Source organism: Coenobita brevimanus, chromosome 102, assembly GCF_032717465.1.
Source record: "Coenobita brevimanus isolate Jiangsu-jjx chromosome 102, ASM3271746v2, whole genome shotgun sequence".
NCBI lineage: Eukaryota > Metazoa > Arthropoda > Malacostraca > Decapoda > Coenobitidae > Coenobita > Coenobita brevimanus.
In genome coordinates this window covers 14,863,770-14,888,241 of record NC_137055.1, presented here as the reverse complement: position 1 = coordinate 14,888,241, position 24,472 = coordinate 14,863,770, and the positions used below count along the sequence as shown (strand labels likewise).

General features: G+C 42.8%; 1 protein-coding gene, 1 non-coding gene and 1 pseudogene across 2 annotated transcripts in view; all 3 read left to right on the top strand.

The window, feature by feature from the left end:
- LOC145415296 (mitochondrial outer membrane protein SLC25A46-like) overlaps positions 1-24,472 on the top strand; it is a 232,621-nt gene that overhangs the window by 191,299 nt on the left and 16,850 nt on the right. The window contains exons 8-9 of the mRNA XM_080284571.1: positions 18,596-18,737; positions 21,144-21,263. Of these exons, the coding sequence (XP_080140697.1) occupies positions 18,596-18,737; positions 21,144-21,263 (262 nt within the window). The remainder of the gene's footprint in view (positions 1-18,595; positions 18,738-21,143; positions 21,264-24,472) is intronic.
- Positions 3,881-3,999, top strand: LOC145415511 (5S ribosomal RNA; annotated as a pseudogene).
- Positions 4,181-4,298, top strand: LOC145415509 (5S ribosomal RNA). Its single transcript, XR_013900109.1, has one exon. It is a non-coding gene; the product is annotated as a 5S ribosomal RNA (ribosomal RNA).

Sequence of the window (24,472 nt, the reverse complement as noted above, 5' to 3'; positions counted from 1 at the left end):
TGATGTGACATAGTTGCTTGTTCTTTCTACGATCTGGTGTGGCGATGACATAGTTGACATCACTGAGTTTCTTCTCCACGAAATAAGGACCACTAAACTTGGCTTGAAGAGGTTGCCCATGAACTGGTAGCAGAATCAAAACCTGATCTCCTGGCTGAAAGTGGCGTAACCTGGACTTCTTATCATACCAAGTCTTCATCTTCTCCTGAGCAGCTCCTAAATTCTCTCTCGCCATCTGTAAAGCAGTGGACAGCCGTTCTTTGAACTTCATCACATACTCCAGCAGGTTGACGTCATCTTCCTCCGACAGCCAGCATTCCTTCAGTAGCTTAAGGGGTCCTCTTACTTCATGGCCAAACAGTAGTTCAAAAGGTGAGAAGCCCAGTGATTCATTTGGAGATTCTCTTGCAGCAAATACAACGAATGGAAGACCTTTATCCCAGTCTTTCTGATGGTCCAAACAGTATTTCTTGAGCATCGATTTGAGTGTTTGATGATATCTCTCCAACGCTCCTTGGGTCTGGGGATGGTAAGCTGAAGACGTGATCTGGGTGATGCCCAACTCTTTCAGAGACTGCTTGAAAACATTTGACATGAAATTACTTCCCCGGTCTGACTGTACCTCCTTGGGCAGACCAAACTTTGTGAAGAACCCTAGCATTTCCTTAACCACGTTCTTTGCTGAGATATTTCTAAGTGGAATGGCTTCAGGATAACGAGTAGCCATATCAATCAGGGTCAACACATAAGAAAATCCTGAAGATGTCTTAGGAAGAGGGCCCACACTATCCACCAACACACGGGTGAAAGGCGCCTCAAAAGGAGGAATGGGAACTAGAGGTGCAACCTTTTCGGTCTTATTACACTTCCCCACAACTTGACAGGTGTGACAAGACTTACAATACCAGGAAACATCCCTGAAGATACCTGGCCAGTAGAAGTGTTTCAAAATGCGTGCCACAGTCTTCCTCACTCCAAGGTGTCCTGCCAAACTGGAATCATGAGCCACTCTAATGATATCCTGCCTACAAACACGAGGGATGACAACTTGATGTACAACCTCCCATTCACAGTCGGCTGATGCTGTTGGGGGTCTCCACTTCCTCATAAGTACTCCTGACTTTATACAATAACAAGTAGAAGCACCAGTTGACTCTTCCTCACTGCAAGCAGAGTTAGCAAGACCTTTCAACTCAGGGTCAGCAACCTGCAACTCAACCAACTCTTGACAAGACAAATTATCAACACTACGGGGTACTGCCTCATCTGGTGAGTGGTCCAAATTAGCAAGAAAAGTGTCAGCTAGGATAACATCATCATCATCATTATCCTCTAAATCACCAGTAACTTTAGACTTAGCCCTAGTGACAGCACATGCAGGGAACACATCAGGGACATCACAATCCTGGGACACAGCCACTGGCTCACTAGACAACTGAGGAGCTGGACACACTTGACTTCCACCAATATCATTTCCAAGTAAGAAAGTTACACCTGACATTGGGAGTGTCTCAACCAACCCAACCATAATGGAACCATTAACAAAACCAGACTCTAAATTCACTCTGCACAGAGGGACAGAGAAGTAATTATTCCCTACACCTTGTAAGATTACAGTTTCATCAGAGGAATTAACATTAGAGCCTAGAACACTGGTCAGCATAAGGGATTGGCAAGCACCTGTATCACGATATATTTTAACTGATTTCCTGTCATTACTGTCCAGAGGACTGACAAAACCATCAGACAGGAAATTAGCACATGAACTCTTGAGAGTGTCACCCACATTACTGCTCAAAAGAGGAGCTCCATCATGAGAATTTAAGTTACCCCTCAAAGCAGGTTCAGTTAACTCAGTTAAAGAATTCTGGGAACTCTCAAGAGTGGACACTAGACCAATTGACTGAATATTTAAAGACTCCTTTTTGTTCACATCACGCTGTCTCCTGAAACATCTCTCCGTAGTATGACCAAGCTTACTACAATAAGTACATTTACTTTTCTGAAATCTAGAGGTGAAGCTGGTATTTACTTCCTTAGAAACATCATCTTTATTCTCTTTCCTGTTACCTGTACTCTGAGTAGAGGCAACGTACTTACTCTCAGCTTTCCCTTTTTCTTTAGAATATCTCTTGTGAGTGAGAACATATTCATCAGCTAAAACTGCAGCATCAGACAAATTATCTATTCTTTTCTCATCAAGATATAGGCTTACATCTTTATTAATACACCTTTTGAAATCCTCCAGCAAAATCATCTGCTTAAATTTACCAAAATCAGAATCCACATTCTTAGAATTTAACCACTGCTCTAACAGATCTTTGATTTTTGCATACTCAACATGGGATTGCTTATCTTGCTTGTAAGTTGTCCTAAATTTTACTCTATAGGCTTCAGGAACAAGCTCATAGGCCTTAAGAATCAAGCTCTTAACTACATCATAATTATCAGATTGATCCTGAGGCAAAGATGCATAAGTTACTTGAGCTTTACCGGTGAGAACAGTTTGAAGGAGTACTGGCCAATACTCCTTGGGCCAACTAAAACCTGTAGCTACCCTCTCAAACAACTGAAAATACTTTGTTAAATCAGATTCATTAAAAGGAGGGACAAGTTTAACATTTTTAGCCACATCAAAATCATCAGAGCTAGATGATCCAGTTCCACCTTGTTTCATGCGATACTCATGGTCTGCCTGAATCCTGGCAAGTTCAATATGTGCCTGAGCCTGTACCTGTGCCTCTTGAATACGAGCATTTGCCTCATTAACACGAGCCTCCTGGAGGGCTAGCTGTAACTTAGCTAATTCAATCTGCGTTTGCTCATTTGGAGGAGTTACATTAAACAAGCTTTCATTAATCATATCAACAATTTGATCTTTAGAATGATGAGAGCGAACAGCAATTCCCAATTGTTGAGCAACAAGCTTAAGTTCATTCTTTGTTCCGTTTTCTACATCACACACTGTTTGCACATTTGACAAAAAATCCTTGGCTTCATCAAGTGTAGTAATAGTAGACATCATGAATAAGTAACAGTCACAAAATATCAAGCAATATCCTTATGATAATATCCTGAATATCCTGATATGAGGTCGCCAAATTTATGTTACGGAACAGAGAAAGATAATGTACACTTTACGTGAGAATACTAAGAGTCACTACTGTCCCGTAAGGTTCCAGGTTCAAAACAAAAGAGTTAGGTAAAATTACAAGTTAAAGTTTAATGCTCAAACTAACAAGAAAACATTCAGGACTCATAAGGATAGTGTAATGGCAAAAACAGGTTAAATATATGGTTAACTGCAATAGCCTCTATTAACACGAAATTAGCATGAGTAAATTTATCTAAGTCAGCCCTGATAAAATGACAATACTAGATAATACTCAGTAAATGCAAGATATATTATTACAGATACAAAATATTATTAATGATGGCTAACAACAAGAACCCCACATGAATTACCAAAAATCTCACTAGGCCTACGAATTAACACCTTATGCTATACAGTACAAGAACAAAATGCAACAACACTCATACTCAAATTACACAGCTGCTAGATGGTTGGAGACTTCCTGAGAAACTCACAATAATAATAACTGTACAGGGGAGGACAGAGATGCGAGCAAAATGAGGAGTACTGTAGATCTAAGTGGCAATAATGCAGAGACTGAGCTCATTATATAGGGGCCAGCAGAGCTTGATACAACTTGTAAGAAGGACGCGCAAATGAAGCCATGGGGACAAAGAGCTGAAAATCCTGCACTGAATAACAGAAAGGATGACTTACTCTACTATAACGGTAGAAGGGGGGGACTGAGGCAGAACACGCTCGTGATCAAACAGGCAGCACACTGTACGTTAGAATTACACAAAGGATGATGAAATCCATGCCACGTTGAGTACACCGCTTCCCGTCCGATCAGCGAAGTTAAGCAACGTTGGGTCTGGTTAGTACTTGGATGGGTGACCGCCTGGGAACACCAGATGCTGTTGGCATCCCTACGTGTCAAGTGGGGTTGGTGGAGGATTAGTACCCCTCCCTGTAAAACAATTAACTCTAAGCCCTTGACCACCCCGTTTGGGATACATGGCGTCTGGCAATGAATGAATGAATATGAATGATGAAATCATAGGCTATGTAACAATATATATCCAAAAGGTGAAATAAGTTGAAATATTTAACGGCCATACCACGTTGAGTACACCGCTTCCCGTCTGATCAGCGAAGTTAAGCAATGTTGGGCTGGTTAGTACTTGGATGGGTGACCGCCTGGGAACACCAGATGCTGTTGGCATAACGTTCTCCCTACGTGTCAAGTGGGGTTGGTGGAGGATTAGTGCCCCTCCCAGTAAAACAATTAACTCTAAGCCCTTGGCCACCCTGTTTGGGATATGTGGCGTCTGGCAGTGAATGAATGAATGTTAACCCTGGAATTACTGATATGTGTGTGACTGATGCTCATCCACCCACTGCTCCAACTGTCTCTGCCTCCACTTCAGTGGCTGACGGTTCGTGTCCTTCTGTGGTGGTGGCAGATGTACACGCTGCCGAGACTCATCCCCCCTTGTCCAGTATGAACGAGGCTCCTTCTGTATCCGGCAAATGTCATCGTAATTCGTCAGAGTCCTCAGAGCCTGAAAGCCGGCCACCTAAGGTTTCTGTTGTCGAACCTTGTATCAACCTTTCTACTGTTCCCTCTGCATCAGAGGCTGAGAGGTCTAGCCAAATGGAAGTTGCTGCTGGTGGTTCACCTGTAGTCAGGTCCCCACCTGGGGATGGTGTTGGAGAGACCGCTGATGCGTCCGTTCTGAAAAGTACAATGTCAACCTTGCAGGGTTCTAATCCTGTCGACTCTGTTTCCACTTCTGGAGCTTCTAATGGTAGCACTGGCCGTCCCACATTACCCAAGGTGGCCTCCAAGCCTCTATCCAAACCAAATGTTATTCCACCTCAAAGGAAGAGTGTTGTAAAACTTTCCTCTTCCACGTCGTCACGTTTGCCCACGGATGTTCGACATAAAGCGCGGGTTCCTGGTGCTGGACAGTCTCTTACCAAGGGCCTTCCTAAGCATCATTCCAAACCCGCTCGCATGTCAGGAGGTGTACAGTCCCGCACTTAATCATTTTCTCTTCCACTATGGGTTCTATCATCCAGTGGAATTGTCGGGGTTTACGTGCTAACTACAAGGAACTGTGTCATCTAGTTTCTCAATTTACTCTGCTATGCATGTGTATCCAGGAGACCATGGTTGGTGATACTGCTCCTGCTGGTCCTTCTGGCTACAATGCTTTTTATTCTGATCCTGTGCTGGGCCAAGGTCGTCATGGAGGTGCTGCTATCTTCCTTTGCCAGGATATTCCATATAGTCATCTGGATATTTCCAGTCCCTTGCAGGCAGTTGCTGTCCGGATGTTTTTACGTCGGCAGTATACAGTCTGCAGCCTTTATCTACCTCCTAGTGCAACTGTTGAAAGGGTGGATCTGGAACGCCTTATTCATGGCCTTCCTTCTCCCTTTCAGTTACTAGGCGATATGAATGGTCATCATCCACTATGGGGAAACAGTGAGGCCAACCCTCGGGGTGTTATGCTGGCCTCTTTAGTGGAAGATGAGGAGTTAGGCATTTTAAACTCCAATATAATGACTTATTTCCATAGCCAGACAGGAACTTTTACTGCCATTGATTTGTCCTTATGTTCAGCTGATGCTCTTTTAGATTTTAACTGGGATATGTTGTCAGACCTGTATGGCAGCGGCCATTTTCCGTTACTCTTAACTGCTAGTGCAGGTGGACCTCAGCCACGTCTTCCTCGCTGGCTTCTGGATAAGGCTGACTGGCCATATTTCAGGGAATTAAGTTCCATTTCCCTTTCTGTCAATAAGTTTGGCTGTCTTACGGAGGCTGTGTCATATTTCAATACCGTGCTGCACTCAGCAGCCCTATTATCTATTCCAAAAACAAAGGGTCAGTTTCCTAAACGTCCGGTTCCTTGGTGGAACTCGGAGTGTAGTTCTGCAGTGAGAGCCAAACAAGTTGCCTTCTCACGACTTCGTCGTCACCGTGGGGATCCTCAATATTTGGTGGCGTATCAGAGGGCACGAGCTCATATGAGGCTGGTCTTAAAGGAGGCCAGGCGTTCGTCCTGGAAGGGTTATGTTTCCTCCATCAATTCAAGGACTTCCATCACCCAGGTGTGGAACCGGGTAAAGAAAATTTCAGGTAAATTTGCTGTTCCATCCCCTCCTGTTTTATCTGCACCAGGTGGAACTGTGGCTGATCCATTTGCTGTTGCAGAATTGCTTGCTGATCATTTTGCCAATGTGTCAAAGAAGGATGCAGATACACCTTTGGCTTGCCACCGTCGGCGCCTAGAATCTTGTGGTCTCAGTTTTGCCTCTGCAAGGGGAGAGCCTTACAATGTTCCATTTTCAGTTTTTGAACTCCAGTCAGCTCTGTTGCAGTGCCATGATTCCTCTCCTGGTTTTGATGATATTCCTTATGCCTTTTTACGCCATCTGTCTGATGAGTCCCTGTTGTTTTTGCTTTCACTGTTTAATAAGATCTGGTGTTCTGGGGAGTTTTGGCTTGTTGGGGTGTTGCTGTAGTTATCCCCATCCCCAAACCAGGTAAGGACCACCTACAGGCGACGAATTATCGGCCTATTTCTTTGACGTCTTGTATGTGTAAAGTTTTGGAAAAGATGGTCAATGTTAGGCTTGTATGGTTTTTAGAGAGAGGTGACTTCTTATCCCCTGCCCAGTATGGTTTTCGAAAAATGCAATCTACCTCTAATGCATTACTGTCCTTGGAATCTTCTGTCTGTGAGGCTTTTTCCACTAACCAACACCAGGTCACGGTCTTCTTTGATCTGGAAAAGGCATATGACACTGCATGGCGTCATGGTATTTTACTCTCTCTTCATGAGTTTGGTCTTCGTGGGCGCTTACCTGTTTTTATTCAACAGTTTTTATCTAACCGAATTTTAAGGGTGCGAGTGGGAGGAGTGCTTTCTAATGCCCGAGCACTAGAAGATGGAGTACCACAGGGGAGTATCCTTAGTGTTACTCTGTTCGCTGTAGCCATTAACAGCATCATCAGTGTACTTCCTGATGGTGTACGAGGATCACTGTATGTCGATGACCTCTCGATTTCCTTCACTGCATCTAGAATGTCTCTGATAGAGAGGAAGTTGCAGCTGGCTCTCAGTAGAATTTCTGACTGGGCAGAAACACGCGGTTTCCATTTTTCTTCAGCAAAGACAGTGGCTATACATTTTTGTCGTCTTCGAGGAGTCCACCCAGACCCTGACTTGTATCTCTATGGTAGAAGAATATCCTGTGTGGAAATGACGCGGTTTCTGGGTATTCTGTTTGATAGAAGATTAACCTGGGTTCCTCATATTCATTCTGTTAAGGTGGCTTGTCTTAAAGCTTTGAGTCTTTTGAGGGTTTTAGCTCATACCTCTTGGGGTGCTGACCGTCAGACCCTCCTCCTCTTGCATAGGTCTCTTATTCTTCCTGAAGTTGAATATGGGTGTGAGGTCTGCTCCTCTGCAACAGATGCCCGCCTCCGGTTGTTAAATTCTGTGCATCATGCTGGTGTTCGCCTGGCAACCGGGGCATTCAGATCATCCCCAATTCCAAGTTTGTTGGTAGATGCTGGTGTACTCCCCTTGGACTTGCGACGCCAGTTGCTAATGATGAGGTGTTGGTATCATCTTCACCGCATTCCAGACTCAATTTCTTGTGTCATTGTCTCACAGGATTCCCGATCTTCTGTTTTTGAGACCCGTCCTAATTTCCCAAAGCCATTTGGTTACAGGGTCCGGTCTGTTATGCTAGGCCTCTCCCGAGACTGGCAATTTATCCACATCGGATCCCAAGGGTGGGTTCTTGGCTACTCCCTCGCGTGACATTCTGTAGGTCCGTTGTTGAAAAAAAGGGCTCACTTCCCTCTCAGGTGTCCCTCTCTCTCTTTTTAGAACATGCCTCCATTCATGAGGGTTCTGTCCCTGTCTACACTGACGGGTCTAAGACTGATACTGGAGTAGGATTTGGTGTTGTCTTCCCTTCCTTTAGTAGGGGCGGTAGCCTTCCTGGCATTACTTCAGTGTATACAGCAGAACTGACTGCAATTTTATATGCTCTTAAAATCATTTTTACTCTCCCCCAATCCGTTTTTGTGATTTGTAGTGACTCGCGTAGTGCTTTGTCTGCACTGGAGTCTTTTAATGCATCCCATCCATTGGTTTTATCAATTTTAGAGTGGCTTTTTCTTCTTGGCCGCCGTGGCCGCCATGTAGACTTCTGTTGGGTTCCTGCACATGTTGGTGTGGTGGGGAATGAGAGGGCAGATACTTTAGCTAAAGCTGCATCTTCTCAACAGCCCCCAGCTGACTACCCACTTCCTGCTTCTGATGTAACACCTTACTTGCGGTATGCAATTCGTACGTGTTGGCAGAGACACTGGGATGGTGTTTCTCACAATAAACTAAAAGAAACCTTTCAGAGAGTGGTTGTGCCAAGGGTTCTTCCCTCTATGTCTCGGTGACTGGAGGTGGCTCTTGCTAGGCTTCGCATTGGGCATTCTCGGCTTACACATGGGTTCCTCATGTGTGGTGAAACTCAACCGTACTGTGATGACTGCCTTGTTCCCCTTACTGTCCGTCACTTGCTGGTCGAGTGTCCAAGTCTGGGGGGCCTGCGTCAGAGGTTCCTTCATAGGCATGGGGGAGCAGATGGTGCCTACTGTTTGTCCTCGATGCTTGGTGAGGCCTCTAACGATTTTACTGATGTTTTTAGTTTTCTTCAGAAGGCGGGCCTCCTTCCACTTTTATAAGTAATTGTTATTTTATAAATTATTCTTTTATTATTTTTAGTGTTTTATTCCTACTAACAGATATTAACTTTATTTTGAATAGGCACTTTTTATTTTGCTGTGTCTTCTACTTTGTCATCCGGCGGCATATGACCCTGGCAGTTGCGCCGCCAGATTGTAATTATTTTCAATCAATAAATCAATCAGGTTGCCTCTCCTCATCACAACACCAATACACTCCAGTCCCATCCTACCCTTCAACTCTTCCATCGTAAGCCTAGCTCCCCCCAGGCCTCACACTCAGGGACGCACTGCACATTAACCTAATCATTGTCATTTCTGTACATTTGAGCCTGTGAATATCCTCTTCTTTTACTGCCCAGGTCTCACTACCATACAGCATTACACTACTAATACTTGCTGGATACAAAGATCCCTTAGCACGGAGGGAGAGCCCTTTCATTGTCAGGAGAGGCAACAGCTCCCTAAACTTCCTCCAACTACTGCACACTGTAGCCACATTCCCACCTTCAGCACATAACATGTCTCCCAAATAAAAAAACTTTCCCACACTCTCAAGAGACTCGCCAGCAAGTTCAATCCTTTCACTCCTGGCAGTCTCCACATGCTCTCCCTGACACGCCGCACACATGAAATCATCATTATCTTGCATTCTACCTCTGATACCACTACATCTCTTATACACTCACTTATCACAGACACTGCATGAGATGGAATTATTTCCCATGTCCTTGTGGCACATCGCACATGGCCACTCTCCCACTTCTTTGATAATACTACCACCACCAGCCCTAGATATCATCACTTTTGTTTTATCTGCATTTACTCTTAAGCCCTTGTGCCCCATACCATCTCTCCGCATCCTAAATCTTTCCTCCGTCTTCCATTCATTCTCTGCAATCAACACCAACTCATCAGCATACAACATCTCACACAGAAGTCCATTTCTGAAGTCACGTGAGAGGGCTCAAAGTGCTGTACCATCATAAACAACAAGGAGCACAAAACTGACCCCTGGTGCAAATCAGCATTCATGGAAAACTCCTCACTCAAATCATATTCACCCTTACCTGGGTGTGAGCACTGGCCTACTTGGCCATAACGACCCTAACTAGCCACTCTTCTATCCCGAGCTTTCTCATTTTCCACTTCACCACCTCTCTAGGGACTCTGTCAAAGGCCTTCTCCAAATCAAGAAAAACAAAGTACAGTTCCCTTTTCTTTCCTATATATTTTTCCTGAAACTTTCGAACAATGAAGCCATATTTTTCTGTTTTATTCTTTCTGTTAGCAGATAATTTTAATGAGGTTAGGAAGGATCTGTAGTATGCAGTTGGTTAATTAAGGCTGTTCTAACCTTTGCGGTTGATAAATTACTCGTAAGTTGAAGAAAATCATCTAGAGAGAGAGAGTACAAGTAGTCTATCTATCTATCTATAGCCCGACGCCCTAATCCCGCAAAGGGTGGCCGCAGACAAAACGCCTCCAAGTCACTCTGTCACCCACCATTTGACTCCCCTCCCCCCAACTCACCCCCCCCCCCTCATATACCTCTCAACTCCATCCCTCCACCTCATCCTCGGTCTACCCCTCCCTCTCCCTCCCTCCACCTCACCTACATACACCCTCTTAGTCAGTCTTTCATTCTCCATCCTCTCCACATGTCCAAACCACCTCAGTGTATTTCTCCTAATCTTTTCAACCACATCCACATCTACCCCACAACGTTCCTTCACTTCTTCATTCATCAACCTGTCCCTCCACGTCACTCCACATGCTCCTCTCAAGTAACTCATTTCCACTGCTCTCACTCTTGACTTGTTCCCCTCTTGCAAGGTCCACGCCTCGCTTCCATACGTCAGGGTAGGGATCACAATACCATCATGCAGTGACTTCTTAACTTCCATACTCACCTCCCTATTTCTCATCACTGCTTTCAATGTGCCAACAGCCTTCCTTCCCTGCTGTACCCTTTCACGTACTTCATCCCCCAAAGTTCCATCCTTACTCATCACACTACCCAAGTACTTGAATGCACTCACATTCTCCATATCCTCACCATCCAACCTCACTGCACACTCTGTGACTTCATTCCTCTCAAACACCATAACTTTACTTTTGTTTACATTAACTTTCAGCTTCCTCCTCCTACACACTGTCCCAAATTCATTCACCAAACCTTGCAACTCCCATTCATCTTCACTCAACAATACTGTATCATCAGCAAACAGCAACACCGGAAGCTTCCAAATCTCACCCTCATTCATTAGGGCCACCCCCACATCCACTGCCCTACCTTGTACCTCCTTTACAACCCCATCCATATATATATTAAACAGCCATGGAGACATTACACACCCCTGTTTCAGTCCCACATTGAGATCAAAGAACTCACTCAGCTCACCATCCACTCGCACCGTAGCCCTAGCTCCCTCGTACATACTCTTCACAGCACTCAACAATTTCCCCTCCACTCCATATATTCTTAATACCTTCCACATACCTTGCCTATCTATTCTGTCATAAGCTTTCTCTAAGTCCATGAAGGCAGCGTACACTTTCCTTCCCTTCTCTAGATACTTCTCCACTAAACATCTTAGAACAAATATCTGATCTACACACCCTTTTCCCTTCCTAAATCCCCCTTGTTCTTCTCCAACTAGCTCCTCTGTCATATGCCTAACCCTATCAATGAGTATTCTACCATATATTTTACCAGTCACACTAAGAAGGCAAATACCCCTATGATTACCACATACTTCTCTCTCCCCTTTTCCTTTGTACAGAGAAACAATTATACCTGATTTCCAGTCCTCTGGAACCCTTCCCTCTTCCCAAGCCAATCTACACAACTTCCATATCCACTCCACAACAATCTTACCCCCATACCTAAGCATTTCACCACACACTCCATCAATTCCTGGGGCCTTTCCCAGCTTAATCTTCTTCATCGCTTCCACTACTTCCGACCTACTGATCTCTTCCTCCCTCCTCTCATCTCTTCTTCTCCCAGCCATTCCCCAACCACTTATACTCACACTGCTCTCACTCTCTACATTCAACAAATCCTCAAAGTGCTCCTTCCGTCTCCTCAATTTCTCTCTCTTCTCCACTAACAATCTATTATTCCTATCTTTCACTCCCCTACTATTTCCCCTTTCACACTGCCTTACTTTCTTTACCTCCTTCCAAAACAATTTCTTACTCTCCCTCCATTTCACACTCAGATTCCTCCCAAACTATTCATCCACTTTCTTCTTACTCTCCTTCACCAGTCTCTTAACCTCCCTTCTCCTGCTCACATATACCTCTCTCTTCTCTCTCTCATCTTCTCCCCTACTTCTACTCGCCAACCATTCACCATATGCCTTCTTCTTTTGTTCCACAGCTTGTTTCACCTCATCATTCCACCATGCTGTCCCTTGCACACCCTTGCATCTCCTCCTCACTCCACAAACCACCTCACACGCTGCGCTTATCTCTTCCGTGAATATCTTACATACGTCTTCCACCCCTTCCATCTGCTCTAGCTCATACCTTCCCAATCTTTCTTCCACTATGCTCTTATACTCTGTCCTCTTCTCACTATCTTGCAGTTTCTCCACTCTTCTCACAGGAGCTGCTTCCTCCTGTCTTCCCCTTCGCCTCCTCAACCACTTTCTTTGCAGCTCTACCTTGGCCATCACTAAGTGATGGTCCGAGACTCCATTCCCCCACCCTCTCCACACCCTTGCATCCAACACTTGTCTTCTCATTCGCTCATCCACACACACGTAGTCTATCATTGCCTTTCGTTCAACAAGTTCAACATCCATCCTCCTCATTACTCTCCATGTATACCGGTGGATCATCTTATGACGAAAGTAGGTGTTGGCTATTGCCAACCCCTTACCAGCACAGATGTCCACCAAAGCACTACCATTCCCATCTACTTCAGCTGGCACACCCCACTGACCAACCACTCCATCCACTCGTACATTCCCAACTTTGCCATTCATGTCTCCAATCAACAGCACTCTCTCGCTCCTCTCAAACTTGTCCATACATGCTTCTACTCTCGCCCAAAACTCATTTTTCACTCTTGCCACTAGATCCTCTGTTGGAGCATACACACATACAATCGCCCATGCTTGTATACCTACTTTTATCCTCACCCATACAATCCTTGCACCCACTGTTCCATACTCTATTATATTCTCCTTCCACTTCTTGCTTATCATCAGACATACTCCCTCTCTTGCCCTCTCATTCTCACTGACTCCCGCACATATACCTACACCGTATTCCCACCCTCTCACCCTTTCACCTTCCATTTAGTTTCAGTCAATCCACATATATCCACTTTTCCATCCTCAAGCACCTGGACAATCTCTCTTTCTTTCACTTCATCATTCACTCCTCTCACATTCCACGTTCCTACCCTCAGAATGTCCTTTGTCCGTTCGTTAGTCGTCAACGTATGGTCTGTCCGGGTCCGAGGCGCTTTATTTGCTTTTTTAGTTAGTTCTTTTTACAGGGTGGGGCACTAACCCACCACCAACCCTTTTAGTCGCCTCATACGACAAGCAGGGATACTGGGGGAGTATTCTTGAAACCCCCCTACCCCCAGGGGGTAGTAATAATAATAATCTGATCTTTTGTTTCTCAAAAGCGCCAGTTCTTCCTTTGGGAATTCACTAGCGCTCGACACCCATACATTATTTTTACAGTTACAAGAATTGTGACATTTCTTGTATATAATACAAGCTACATCATATGTACATGAAAGTGGCAATAAATAAACCCTATAATCATCCATCATAGTACCTCTCTCCAAGTCATAGCATTTTTAAAAAAGAAAGGTTTTCAGCTGTCTCTTAAAGGATTCAGCAGTAGAGAGTTGTCTTATGGACAATGGGAATCCGTTATATAACCTAGGGGCTCTGTACGCAAAAGAACGATCAGAGAAAGATGACTGCTGAATGGCTCCTGGCTCATCGAGATACAAGGAATCATCTTCACTGCGTAACATCACACCCGGGCGTGCTAATGGGAGTTTTAACAATTCAGCAAGATACTTCGGTTCACCAAACTTAACAACCTTGAATGTAATAAGACACAGTTTAAATTCAATTCTAGCCTTTACTGGTAATCAATGCAACTCAATCAGAAACGGGGTAGTTGAGGTTCTCGGGGGGGAGACCAAAGATAAGCCGTGCTGCCCTGTTCAACACAGACTGAACTTTTGTTAGTATATTATTTGGAAGACCAACCCACAGTGAATTACAATAATCAACGTGAGACAAGATCACTGCATGGACCAATGTTAAGAGACACCATCTATTCAGGAATTTTCTTACAGAGTACAGATTTCTGATATGCAATTTACACCCTCTTATAACCTGATTAATATCCATCTATCTATCTATCTATAGCCCGACACCCTAATCCCGCAAAGGGTGGCCGCAGACAAAACGCCTCCAAGTCGCTCTGTCACCCACCATTTGACTACCCTCCCCCCATCTCACCCCACCCTCCCTCATATACCTCTCAACTCCATCCTTCCACCTCATCCTCGGTCTACCTCTCCCTCTCCCTCCCCCCACCTCACCCACATACACCCTCTTAGTCAGTCTTTCATTCTCCATTCTCTCCACATGTCCAAACCACCTCAGTGTATTTCTCCTAATCTTCTCAACCACATCCACATCCACCCCACAACGTTCCTTCACTTCTTCATTCGTCAACCTGTCCCTCCACGTCACTCCCATGCTCCTCTCAAGTAACTCATTTCCACTGCTCTCACTCTTGACTTGTTCCCCTCTTGTAAGGTCCATGCCTCGCTTCCATACGTCAGGGTAGGGATCACAATACTATCATGCAGTGACTTCTTAACTTCCATACTCACCTCCCTATTTCTCATCAGTGATGTCAGTGTACCAGCAACCTTCCCTCCTTGCTGTACCCTTTCACGCACTTCATCCCCCAAAGTTCCATCCTTACTCATCACACTACCCAAGTACTTGAATGCACTCACATTCTCCATATCCTCACCATCCAACCTCACTGCACATTCTGTGACTTCATTCCTCTCAAAGACCATAACTTTACTTTTGTTCACATTAACTTTCAGATTCCTCCTCCTACACACTGTCCCAAATTCATTCACCAAACCTTGCAACTCCCATTCATCTTCACTCAACAGCACTGTATCATCAGCCAATAGCAACACCGGAAGCTTCCAAATCTCACCCTCATTCATTAGAGCCACCCCCACATCCACTGCCCTACCCTGCACCTCCTTTACAACCCCATCCATGTATATATTAAACAGCCATGGAGACATCACACAACCCTGTTTCAGTCCCACATTGAGATCAAAGAACTCACTCAGCTCACCATCCATTCGCACTGTAGCCCCTCGTACATACTCTTCACAGCACTCAACAATTTCCCCTCCACTCCATATATTCTTAATACCTTCCACATACCTTGCCTATCTATTCTGTCATAAGCTTTCTCCAAGTCCATGAAGGCAGCATACACTTTCCTTCCCTTCTCTAGATACTTCTCCACTAAACATCTTAGAACAAATGTCTGATCTACACACCCTTTTCCCTCCCTAAATCCCCCTTGTTCTTCTCCAACTAGCTCCTCTGTCATATGCCTAACCCTATCAACGATTATTCTGCCATATATTTTACCAGTCACACTAAGTAGGCAAATACCCCTATGGTTACCACATACTTCTCTCTCTCCTTTTCCTTTGTATAAAGGAACAATTATACCTGATTTCCAGTCCTCTGGAACCCTTCCCTCTTCCCAAGCCAATCTACACAAGTTCCATATCCACTCCACAACAATCTCACCCCCATACTTAAGCATTTCACCACACACTCCATCAATTCCTGGGGCCTTTCCCAACTTAATATTCTTCATCGCTTCCACTACTTCCGCCCTACTGATCTCTTCCTCCCTCCTCTCATCTCTTCTTCTCCCAGCCATTCCCCAACCACTTATACTCGCACTGTTCTCACTCTCCACATTCAACAAATCTTCAAAGTGCTCCTTCCATCTCCTCAGTTTCTCTGTCTTCTCCACCAACAATCTATTATTCCTATCTTTCACTCCCCTACTATTTCCCCTTTCACCCTGACTTACTTTCTTTACCTCCTTCCAAAACAATTTCTTACTCTCCCTCCATTTCACACTCAGATTCCTCCCAAACTCTTCATCCACTTTCTTTTTACTCTCCTTCACCAGTCTCTTAACTACCCTTCTCCTGCTCACATATACCTCTCTCTTCTCTCTCTCTTCTTCTCCCCTGCCTCTACTCGTTAACCATTCACTATATGCCTTCTTCTTTTGTTCCACAGCACGTTTCACCTCATCATTCCACCATGCTGTCTCTTGCACACCCTTGCATCTCCTCCTCACTCCACAAACCGCCTCACACGCTGCGCCTATCTCTTCCGTGAATATCTTACATACGTCTTCCACCCCTTCCATCTGCTCTAGCTGATACCTTCCCAGTCTTTCTTCCTCTATGCTCTTATACTCTGTCATTTTCTCACTATCTTGCAATTTCTCCACTCTTCTCACAGGAGTTGCTTCCTCCTGTCTTCCCCTTCGTCTCCTGAACCATTTTCTTTGCAGCTCTACCTTGGCCATCACTAAGTGATGGTCCGAGACTCCATTCCCCCACCCTCTCCACACTCTTGCATCCAACACTTGTCTTCTCATTCGCTCATCCACACACACGTAGTCTATCATTGCCTTTTGTTCAACAAGTTCACCATCCATCCTCCTCATTACTCTCCATGTATACCGGTGGATCATCTTATGACGAAAGTAGGTGTTGGCTATTGCCAACCCCTTACCAGCACAGATGTCCACCAAAGCACTTCCATTCCCATCTACATCAGCTGGCACACCACACCGACCAACCACTCCATCCACTCGTACATTCCCAACTTTGCCATTCATGTCTCCAATCAACAGCACTCTCTCGCTCCTCTCAGACTTGTCCATACACGCTTCTACACTCGCCCAAAACTCATCTTTCACTCTTGCCACTCAATCCTCTGTCGGGGCATACACACATACAATCGCCCACGTTTGTATACCTACTTTCATCCTCACCCATACAATCCTTGCACCCACTGTTCCATACTCTCTTATATTCTCCTTCCACTTCTTGCTTATCATCAGACATACTCCCTCTCTTGCCCTCTCATTTTCATTGACTCCTGCACATATACCTAAACCATATTCCCACTCTCTCACCCTTTCACCTTTCCATTTAGTTTCAGTCAATCCACATATATCCATTTTTGCATCCTCAAGCACCTGAACAATCTCTTTCTCTTTCACTTCATCATTCACTCCTCTCACATTCCACGTTCCCACCGTAAGAATGTCCTTCGTCTGTTCTCTAGTCGTCAACGTATGGTCCGTCCGGTTCTGAGGCGCTTTGTTCGCTTTTTTAGTTAGTTCTTTTTACGGGGTGGGGCATTAACCCACCACCAACCCTTTTAGTCGCCTCGTACGACAAGCAGGGATACTAGGGGAGTATTCTTGAAACCCCCCTACCCCCAGGGGGTAAAACACCCAGAACTGACTGGATGAAGCTGTGACACGCTGATGTTCAAAGCCAGGGCATTGTCAGTGTCATCACTCCTTCTGTTTCCTCTGATGATGATAATCTTAGTTTTACCATCGTTCAGCTTAAGTTTCCTCTTAGCCATCCAGATCTTAATATCAGACATTAGAGATTCAAACTTTGTCTTAGTATCGTTGATATTTGACATCTTAACATAGAGCTGGGTGTTGTCAGCATAAAAATGATAGGACACATCATGAGCATCAAATAGAGATGATAAACTACTTGTGTGGATAGTAAATAGAATTGGACCCAAAACTGATCCTTGAGGGACTCCAAATAGAAGGGGAGCAGAATCAGATCTGTTTGAAAGATACGACTTAAGGAGCAAAAGGGCACTATCACAAACACCATGAAAATACAGATCGTCCAACAATAGTTTATGATCTACTGTATCAAAGGCTGCAGACGGATCCAACAGAACTAGGAGAGAGGACATCCCACTACAAGTGTTTGCCACCAAGTCACTCTGAATCCTTGTTAGTGCAGTTTCAGTTGAATGGTATTTCTGTTGTGTTCCAGTGGTGGTACGAGTTGATCGAGTATGGCCAGCTCAATAATCTTGGATAAAAAAGACAGGTTAGAGACAGGACGATAATTTGTCATGCTCTCGACATCAAGGCCAGGTTTCTTAACTAGGGGCCTAAGCAAAGCACATTTCTCAGACTGCACAAAATTGCTTTCCAAGAAGCATCTATTTATTATGTTGCAGATAAAGTCTGCAGCATGCTCGTACACATCAGGTAGTTGTGACATGTTACATGGATTGAGTGAGCATAATGTTTTATTAAGTTCTCTGATATAACATTTGACTTTGTTTACATCCAGCAGATGAAATGTTGAAAGCAAATGATCCCCGGTGCACCGTGGCTGGAAGTCAACTGAGTACACTTCACTAGGAGAACTGCTGTCTAAATCACTTCTTATGCGAGATATCTTACTTGTAAAAAATTAAGCAAAATCAGAAGCTGATTGGGTATCAGATACAGAAGTTGGTTTAACAATTACTTTCCTCCGACCAACCAAATTGTTCACAACTGCAGACATTTTTTTTTTGATCACCACCAAATTAGAAGAGTCCAGACAGTATTAATATTTCCTAATGTTACAGACTACACATGCAGGGGACGCGGACCATCATTGACAGCCTTGACGTTGGCTATGAAGTGAAGCCCATCCTTACACGCTATGAGGGATTCTTTGATTGTCTCAACACCACTCTGCATGATGAGGGTGTGCTAGGTCTTTTTAAGGTCAGTTTTTAGATAATGAATGAAGTGTATGTTGTTGTTGTGTAATGCATACATGGTCTGAGTGTCTTGAGTCCAGAAAGAAGATTAATACCTTTTCCAAATTTAGTTATATTGTTACTTGAAAAAGCATGGTCATATGTGTGCAGATGCTGTATATCAGATTTGAAAGTAGTGTTCAGCAGTCATTATCTCATGTCCTTGAAAAGTTGCAGAGTCATTGAGGTGCAGGCACTTTCAAGCTTATGTTCATGGACTTGCTATTAATTGCAAGGTTGGTAATAAGAGTTTGGGTCTGTTGATGATACCTACTTAAAGTCACTGTTGATGCAACATTGTAATATACATAATACATAATATCTTCTTTAAATGATGTTTGCTTGTCACACATGGAGAGAATGTGTGAAAATAGCTGCATGAAGCACTATAAAAACCTGACTGCGGGAAGGACATTCCTTCCTGGCATACCAAGGAAACTGCTGGATTAGGTCTTGCCCTGAGAAAGGACCTCAGGAATAGGGATCATGGTTGGAATGCTGCGGGAGGGCAGCCATTGGGTGAAAAAATTTAAGCTAACTAATGCTAGCATGAAACACTACCTATTTACAAAATATTGTTGTATATACACCTTGGTCCCAATTAGCGTGTGATCAAATAGCATGATTCCCAAATAGTGCGAGCTGTCTCTTAATATCCACAACGTCTGAAATTAACAATGCTGGTGAAGCCACCACAACAGAAGATGTGATTATTGCTGTATCTATTGGGGACGCATTACAGGAGATGAGAAAAGGTTACACTGATGCCAGCAACATCAGAAGCCCTGGAGAGCTCTCCATGATGCAGGTCAGCTGAATCTTGGCAGCTGTAGATGCCTTAACACTTTGGCTCTGGCAGCCTACTGAATGTGCTCGATATGGAGAAATAGGAAAAAAATTGTGTGTTATCAACTCATGTTTTAACCCGCTTATCCTTAATTTTAAGAGCTAAAAATTTTTTCAGACAAGCTTCGGCCTTTTTACTATCGTTTGCAATAAACTGCATGTCCGTAGGTAGTCCCAGCCTGGAGAATGTTTTGAGAAATACAAGATGTGTTTTGATCGTCTGATGTGGGAAGTAGCACAACGAGGCGGAAATTTCCATCAAACCACAAATCTTTTCCATACAAATCACAATAATTATAATAATAATAGTTTTTAAAAAATCGATAATTACAATAATAATAATATTTAAAAAAAACACTTCTTGCCAGTCTCAAATTATTTTATTAAAATATTCTACAGTATTTACGCTAGACTTTAGCGAAACAGTAGCAGTGTGAGGAAAATCATTACAAACTTGATAAAACTTCATGAAACTTTTATTATGACATACTTTAATAAAACTTATTGATATAATGTCATGAGTCATTTCATAGCATTGCTGCACAGTTTGCAACCTAAAAAATGACTAGCTTTCACTTAGCATATGACCGCAGATTATAGCAAAAATATCACTAAATCACTTGTATTTTATCACAATAATTCACAAAATAACGCTTAGGCCACTCTCGTATGAATTCGGTGTGATTTGGGTGCTTATCACTTCTTATTATTTATGAGAGAGAGAGAGAGAGAGAGAGAGGCAGCAAACCGGTTTAGACCAGTTCATCGAGGGTATGTGTACACGCATGCGTGCATGTACAGTTACTGTTATTAAGTACCGTTGTAGGATAATTATCAGTGATTAAAAGTTTAACCCCTAAAGTTGGAGTGACTCATCCACCAAATGAACTATTCTCCAAATGTTATGTGTAGCAGTTTGTGCCACGTCAAATAGCGCATGCTCGCACATCTACCATGTAGGCACGGTAATTAGGACCAAGGTGTATGTTGTATATATGGATGGGAGGATGTATTTCCATCGAAAGGAAAGGTACCGTAAGATTTCCTTGCCTGTTGCATTCAAGAACAAACCACATGATGTGATAGCACATTATGAGCTTTTCTTCATGGTGTTAAAATCAACTCTGCATGTCAGTAAACCCTTTTAGTTACAGTAATGTCTGTGTACATGACATGACCTTTGGATATTTTTTTAACAGTTTAAATATATGGATGTTACATCCATTTTTTTTTTTTTTTTTTTTTCTTTTCTTTTTTTCCCCAGTGTATGTAAAGTGAAGTTAGGATTCTAGGGGCATGAATGATGTGTGAGTGTCTGTCCCATTTCGCTGGGTATGCCTTTGATAGCTCTGCTTTTGTACATCCTCTTTCCTTTTTCTGGATCCAGCTGTACCTTATCCTTTGCAAAAAGGTTAGAATGAATGATGATGATGTAACATGTATTTTGCATGGGTTTATTAGGGTATTTAGTACTGATAATAAGTGAAGGCTTGCTACACTGTATTGACTCATGTATGCTTGGCAGGGCTTTGGTGCACTTTGTCTGCAGTATGCTGTGTATGGAGCAGTGCTCAAATTTGCCCAGGTCATCATCCGGGAGGTGACATTTGCACTCGTCCCACCTAAACCCAAGCCCAAGACACAGGTGGGTGGGGAAGATTGGGCAGAGCAAGGAAAAGCAGTGGTAGGAGAGAGGTAGTGTCAGGACAGGATCAGAATAAAAACCATAACCATTTTACAGGTAGATCATGGAGAAGCAGCTAAGAGAAGAGGTTGCCTTTACAGTATCAGTATACAGTATGTTCTAATATGCAGTGTATACTGTATAACCTTTGCCATTCCCCTACAGTGACATAGTTTTTAAATTTATTCTTGCTATTTCCAGATTATATTATTCAGTGTGAGAAATTTTCAGCTAGAAGAGATATATACAGCCGTCATAAACCTCTGCAGTATGAGAGGTCTTGACAAGCAGGGTAAAATCACCTTGAAGGAAGCAAGAATAAACTAAGAGCTAAGTCATTGTGTGGAAAGGGTTAAACCAAATAGCTGAATATAAGTAATCAGTTGATAGATATTTTAAAGACAGACATGGGATTAGTGATGTTATGTAGACCTTAAGCTTTGTTTCTTACAATAAGTCTGTATTGTAATTTTATCTTTTTGGACATTCTTTTTGTTGTCAGGTCTGTGATGAATTACAGAAAATTTCCTGTATTGTACATTTTTCGTACAGTAGGTGTCATTATCCTGTGTTGTTTTTCCTATTTATACATGACACTTTTTGTACAGTTGTGGCTGTTATAATTATGGCATAGAACTTGTGTTTATAATAATTCCTTACTATACAGTATGTTGGGGAGTTGCAGAATATCAAAAATTTTTCAGTAACTACTACGGTATAGTAGGGGAAACTGGCAAATCATCTTTATTAATAGCAAAGGAACTTCCATTGGCAAATTTTTGCAACTTGCTGTGGACTTAATGACAAAGAAGAATGTAAAAAAGGTGACTGAAAATGAGGACCTTCTGTAGTGACTTCATGAAATAACTTGAAGTGCTGGTAAACTAACTAGCTAGTGTAAATAATACATGTAGCTCTCCTTTGCTTGGATATCATAATCTCAGGTAGTTAAATACTGTCTTGCTTGTGCCATTTGACTAACGGGAACCTAATGTTCATGTACTGTACTTATCCATAACATGCATTTGCAGTATGAGATGTTAATGTAAATGTTCCAGCTGATGTTCATGAGTATCCCATATAATATAAAATCTAGCTGGAGTGTAATAGTAATTTTCTCTCATGGTTCAGAATTCCCCAACATTTCCATGACAAAAATTGTGTTAGTAGTATGAAACATAAAACAAAATAGCATGAGAAGAAAGGATACTCTGATATTCAGGCAGGAATGAGAAATATGGAAGGCAGGACATAATGCTGGCAAGAGTCTGTTGGCAACCTTTTGTCCCTGACTGCACATACGTTAATAAAAAGTATCATTATGCTTTTCTGTCATTCCTTGAAAACATTCTCTATTAACTTTTTATTTATGTGTATGACAGCCATTATTATTGGCACCTCATATAGCACAAAAGTTGTACAACATTAGACAAGAAAATGACATTTAGAATTGTCTTACCTAAGGAAGAAAATGCAAACATCAACAACACTCATTGTGAAATCACCAATCACCTGTGTAGTGATACTTTTTTTATCATGTGCACCCATCCATAACATGTGTTTTTCCAGTTTGAGTTGTTGAAATAATATAATCTCCCCTATTGCTGTTCAGGAGGAGTACATTATCTTACCCCCTACGGCTGGACAGGGTGTTGACTAGGTAAATAAATAATTTTGAATGCCTGTTTCATCCACACACATTGGCATTTTGCACTGCAATCCACTGGTTCTTTTGGTGCTTATTTTCATATTCTCTGTTGCCTTCCACAAAAGTAGCTACTGCAAAGTTTATGCCACATACTTGGTTTTTGTTATTTTCAGTGTTAACCCCCTTCAGCTTAAGGACACTTTTTGTTTTATCAACTCACTATACTGTTTTTAAGTTAACATGGGCCCTGATTTTTGTCTGTGTGCAGCTTAGTTCACATGGCTCATTGGCAGAAAAAGATAGTACTACAGGTATGGCTTTACAGCCTATTCATAGCACTTCTTGATGACTAGCATAATATTTTAATACCATCTTCTTACACCTTAGCATTTGTGATGGACAGGTGGTAATTTTAGGCTGCATTAAAGTAAAAACAGTACAGTGTAGTGCTGCCTGTAGTTAATTTCATGCAAAGTGATAAGCCACTTGGTGCCCTTTTAGGCAAGGTACCATGTTCCACTTTGGGTGTTAGTCATGTAACAAGCAAATGTACACCTGGTGATTTAGTGGGTTAAGGTGCTTCAGCTGAACAGACACACACACACAGGTCGCCAACAGAGTCGGAGCTCCTCCTGGATCGTGTGGAAATAATCGCTAAATTAGTAGCGAAAAGGAGACTAGCCTATTGTGATTATGTAAATGAGTGCGTGAGTGGTGGTCCCATCGGTTAATAGTAAAAAAAACACAGGTTTCGGTCAAAGAGTACAAGATATAGTGGAAATTGAGAGATTCCATATGCTTGCACAATGGCGGAGGGCGACGGAGCTTTGTTTACATGTGGTGAAAAGGAATTTGAGGGCTTCTCCGAAGATGATGTGGGAAATGGAAGTACCATATTGAACCAAACAAGAGTAGCTGGAGTAGAGAAAACAGTAGAGAGGAATGTCCAGGAATTAAAAAAGGTATTAAAGGGTAGTAATTAGAGAGCTACAGGAATGAACCCAAGAGCAGGAGAGAGAGATCAAAGTAGTAAATTGGAAAAAGTTTGCACACACAGTGTAGAGCAAGAAAGTGAAGTCACAGAATTAAAAGTGAGTAACAAATCTACATCAGATGAAATAAAACAGCTCAAGAGGGAGAATAAGAGGTTGGAAGAAGAATGGGACAGGATGAAAAGTAAACTAGGTGAGTACAGTATGACTCTTAGGTTGCAAGATGAGCATATTAAGGAAATCAAGGAACAACATAAGGGATGGAAGAAAATTCAGGAAGAAGGAAACATAAATTTGAAAGAGATTATAGAACAACAAAGTAAGGAAAAGATGGAGAAGGAAGTGGTTAGGGTACTGAGAAGTAGAGAAGCATTAGTCAGGGATGTAGCAGATAAGAAGAAATGTGTAATAATTTCAGGAGTAAAAGAAAAACATATGACAGTAAGATCAGAAAGAGAAAAAGAAGAACTGAGTAAGGTTAAAGAAATAATATCAGTAGTTATGGAGGGTAACAATGAAGCTCAAGAAGA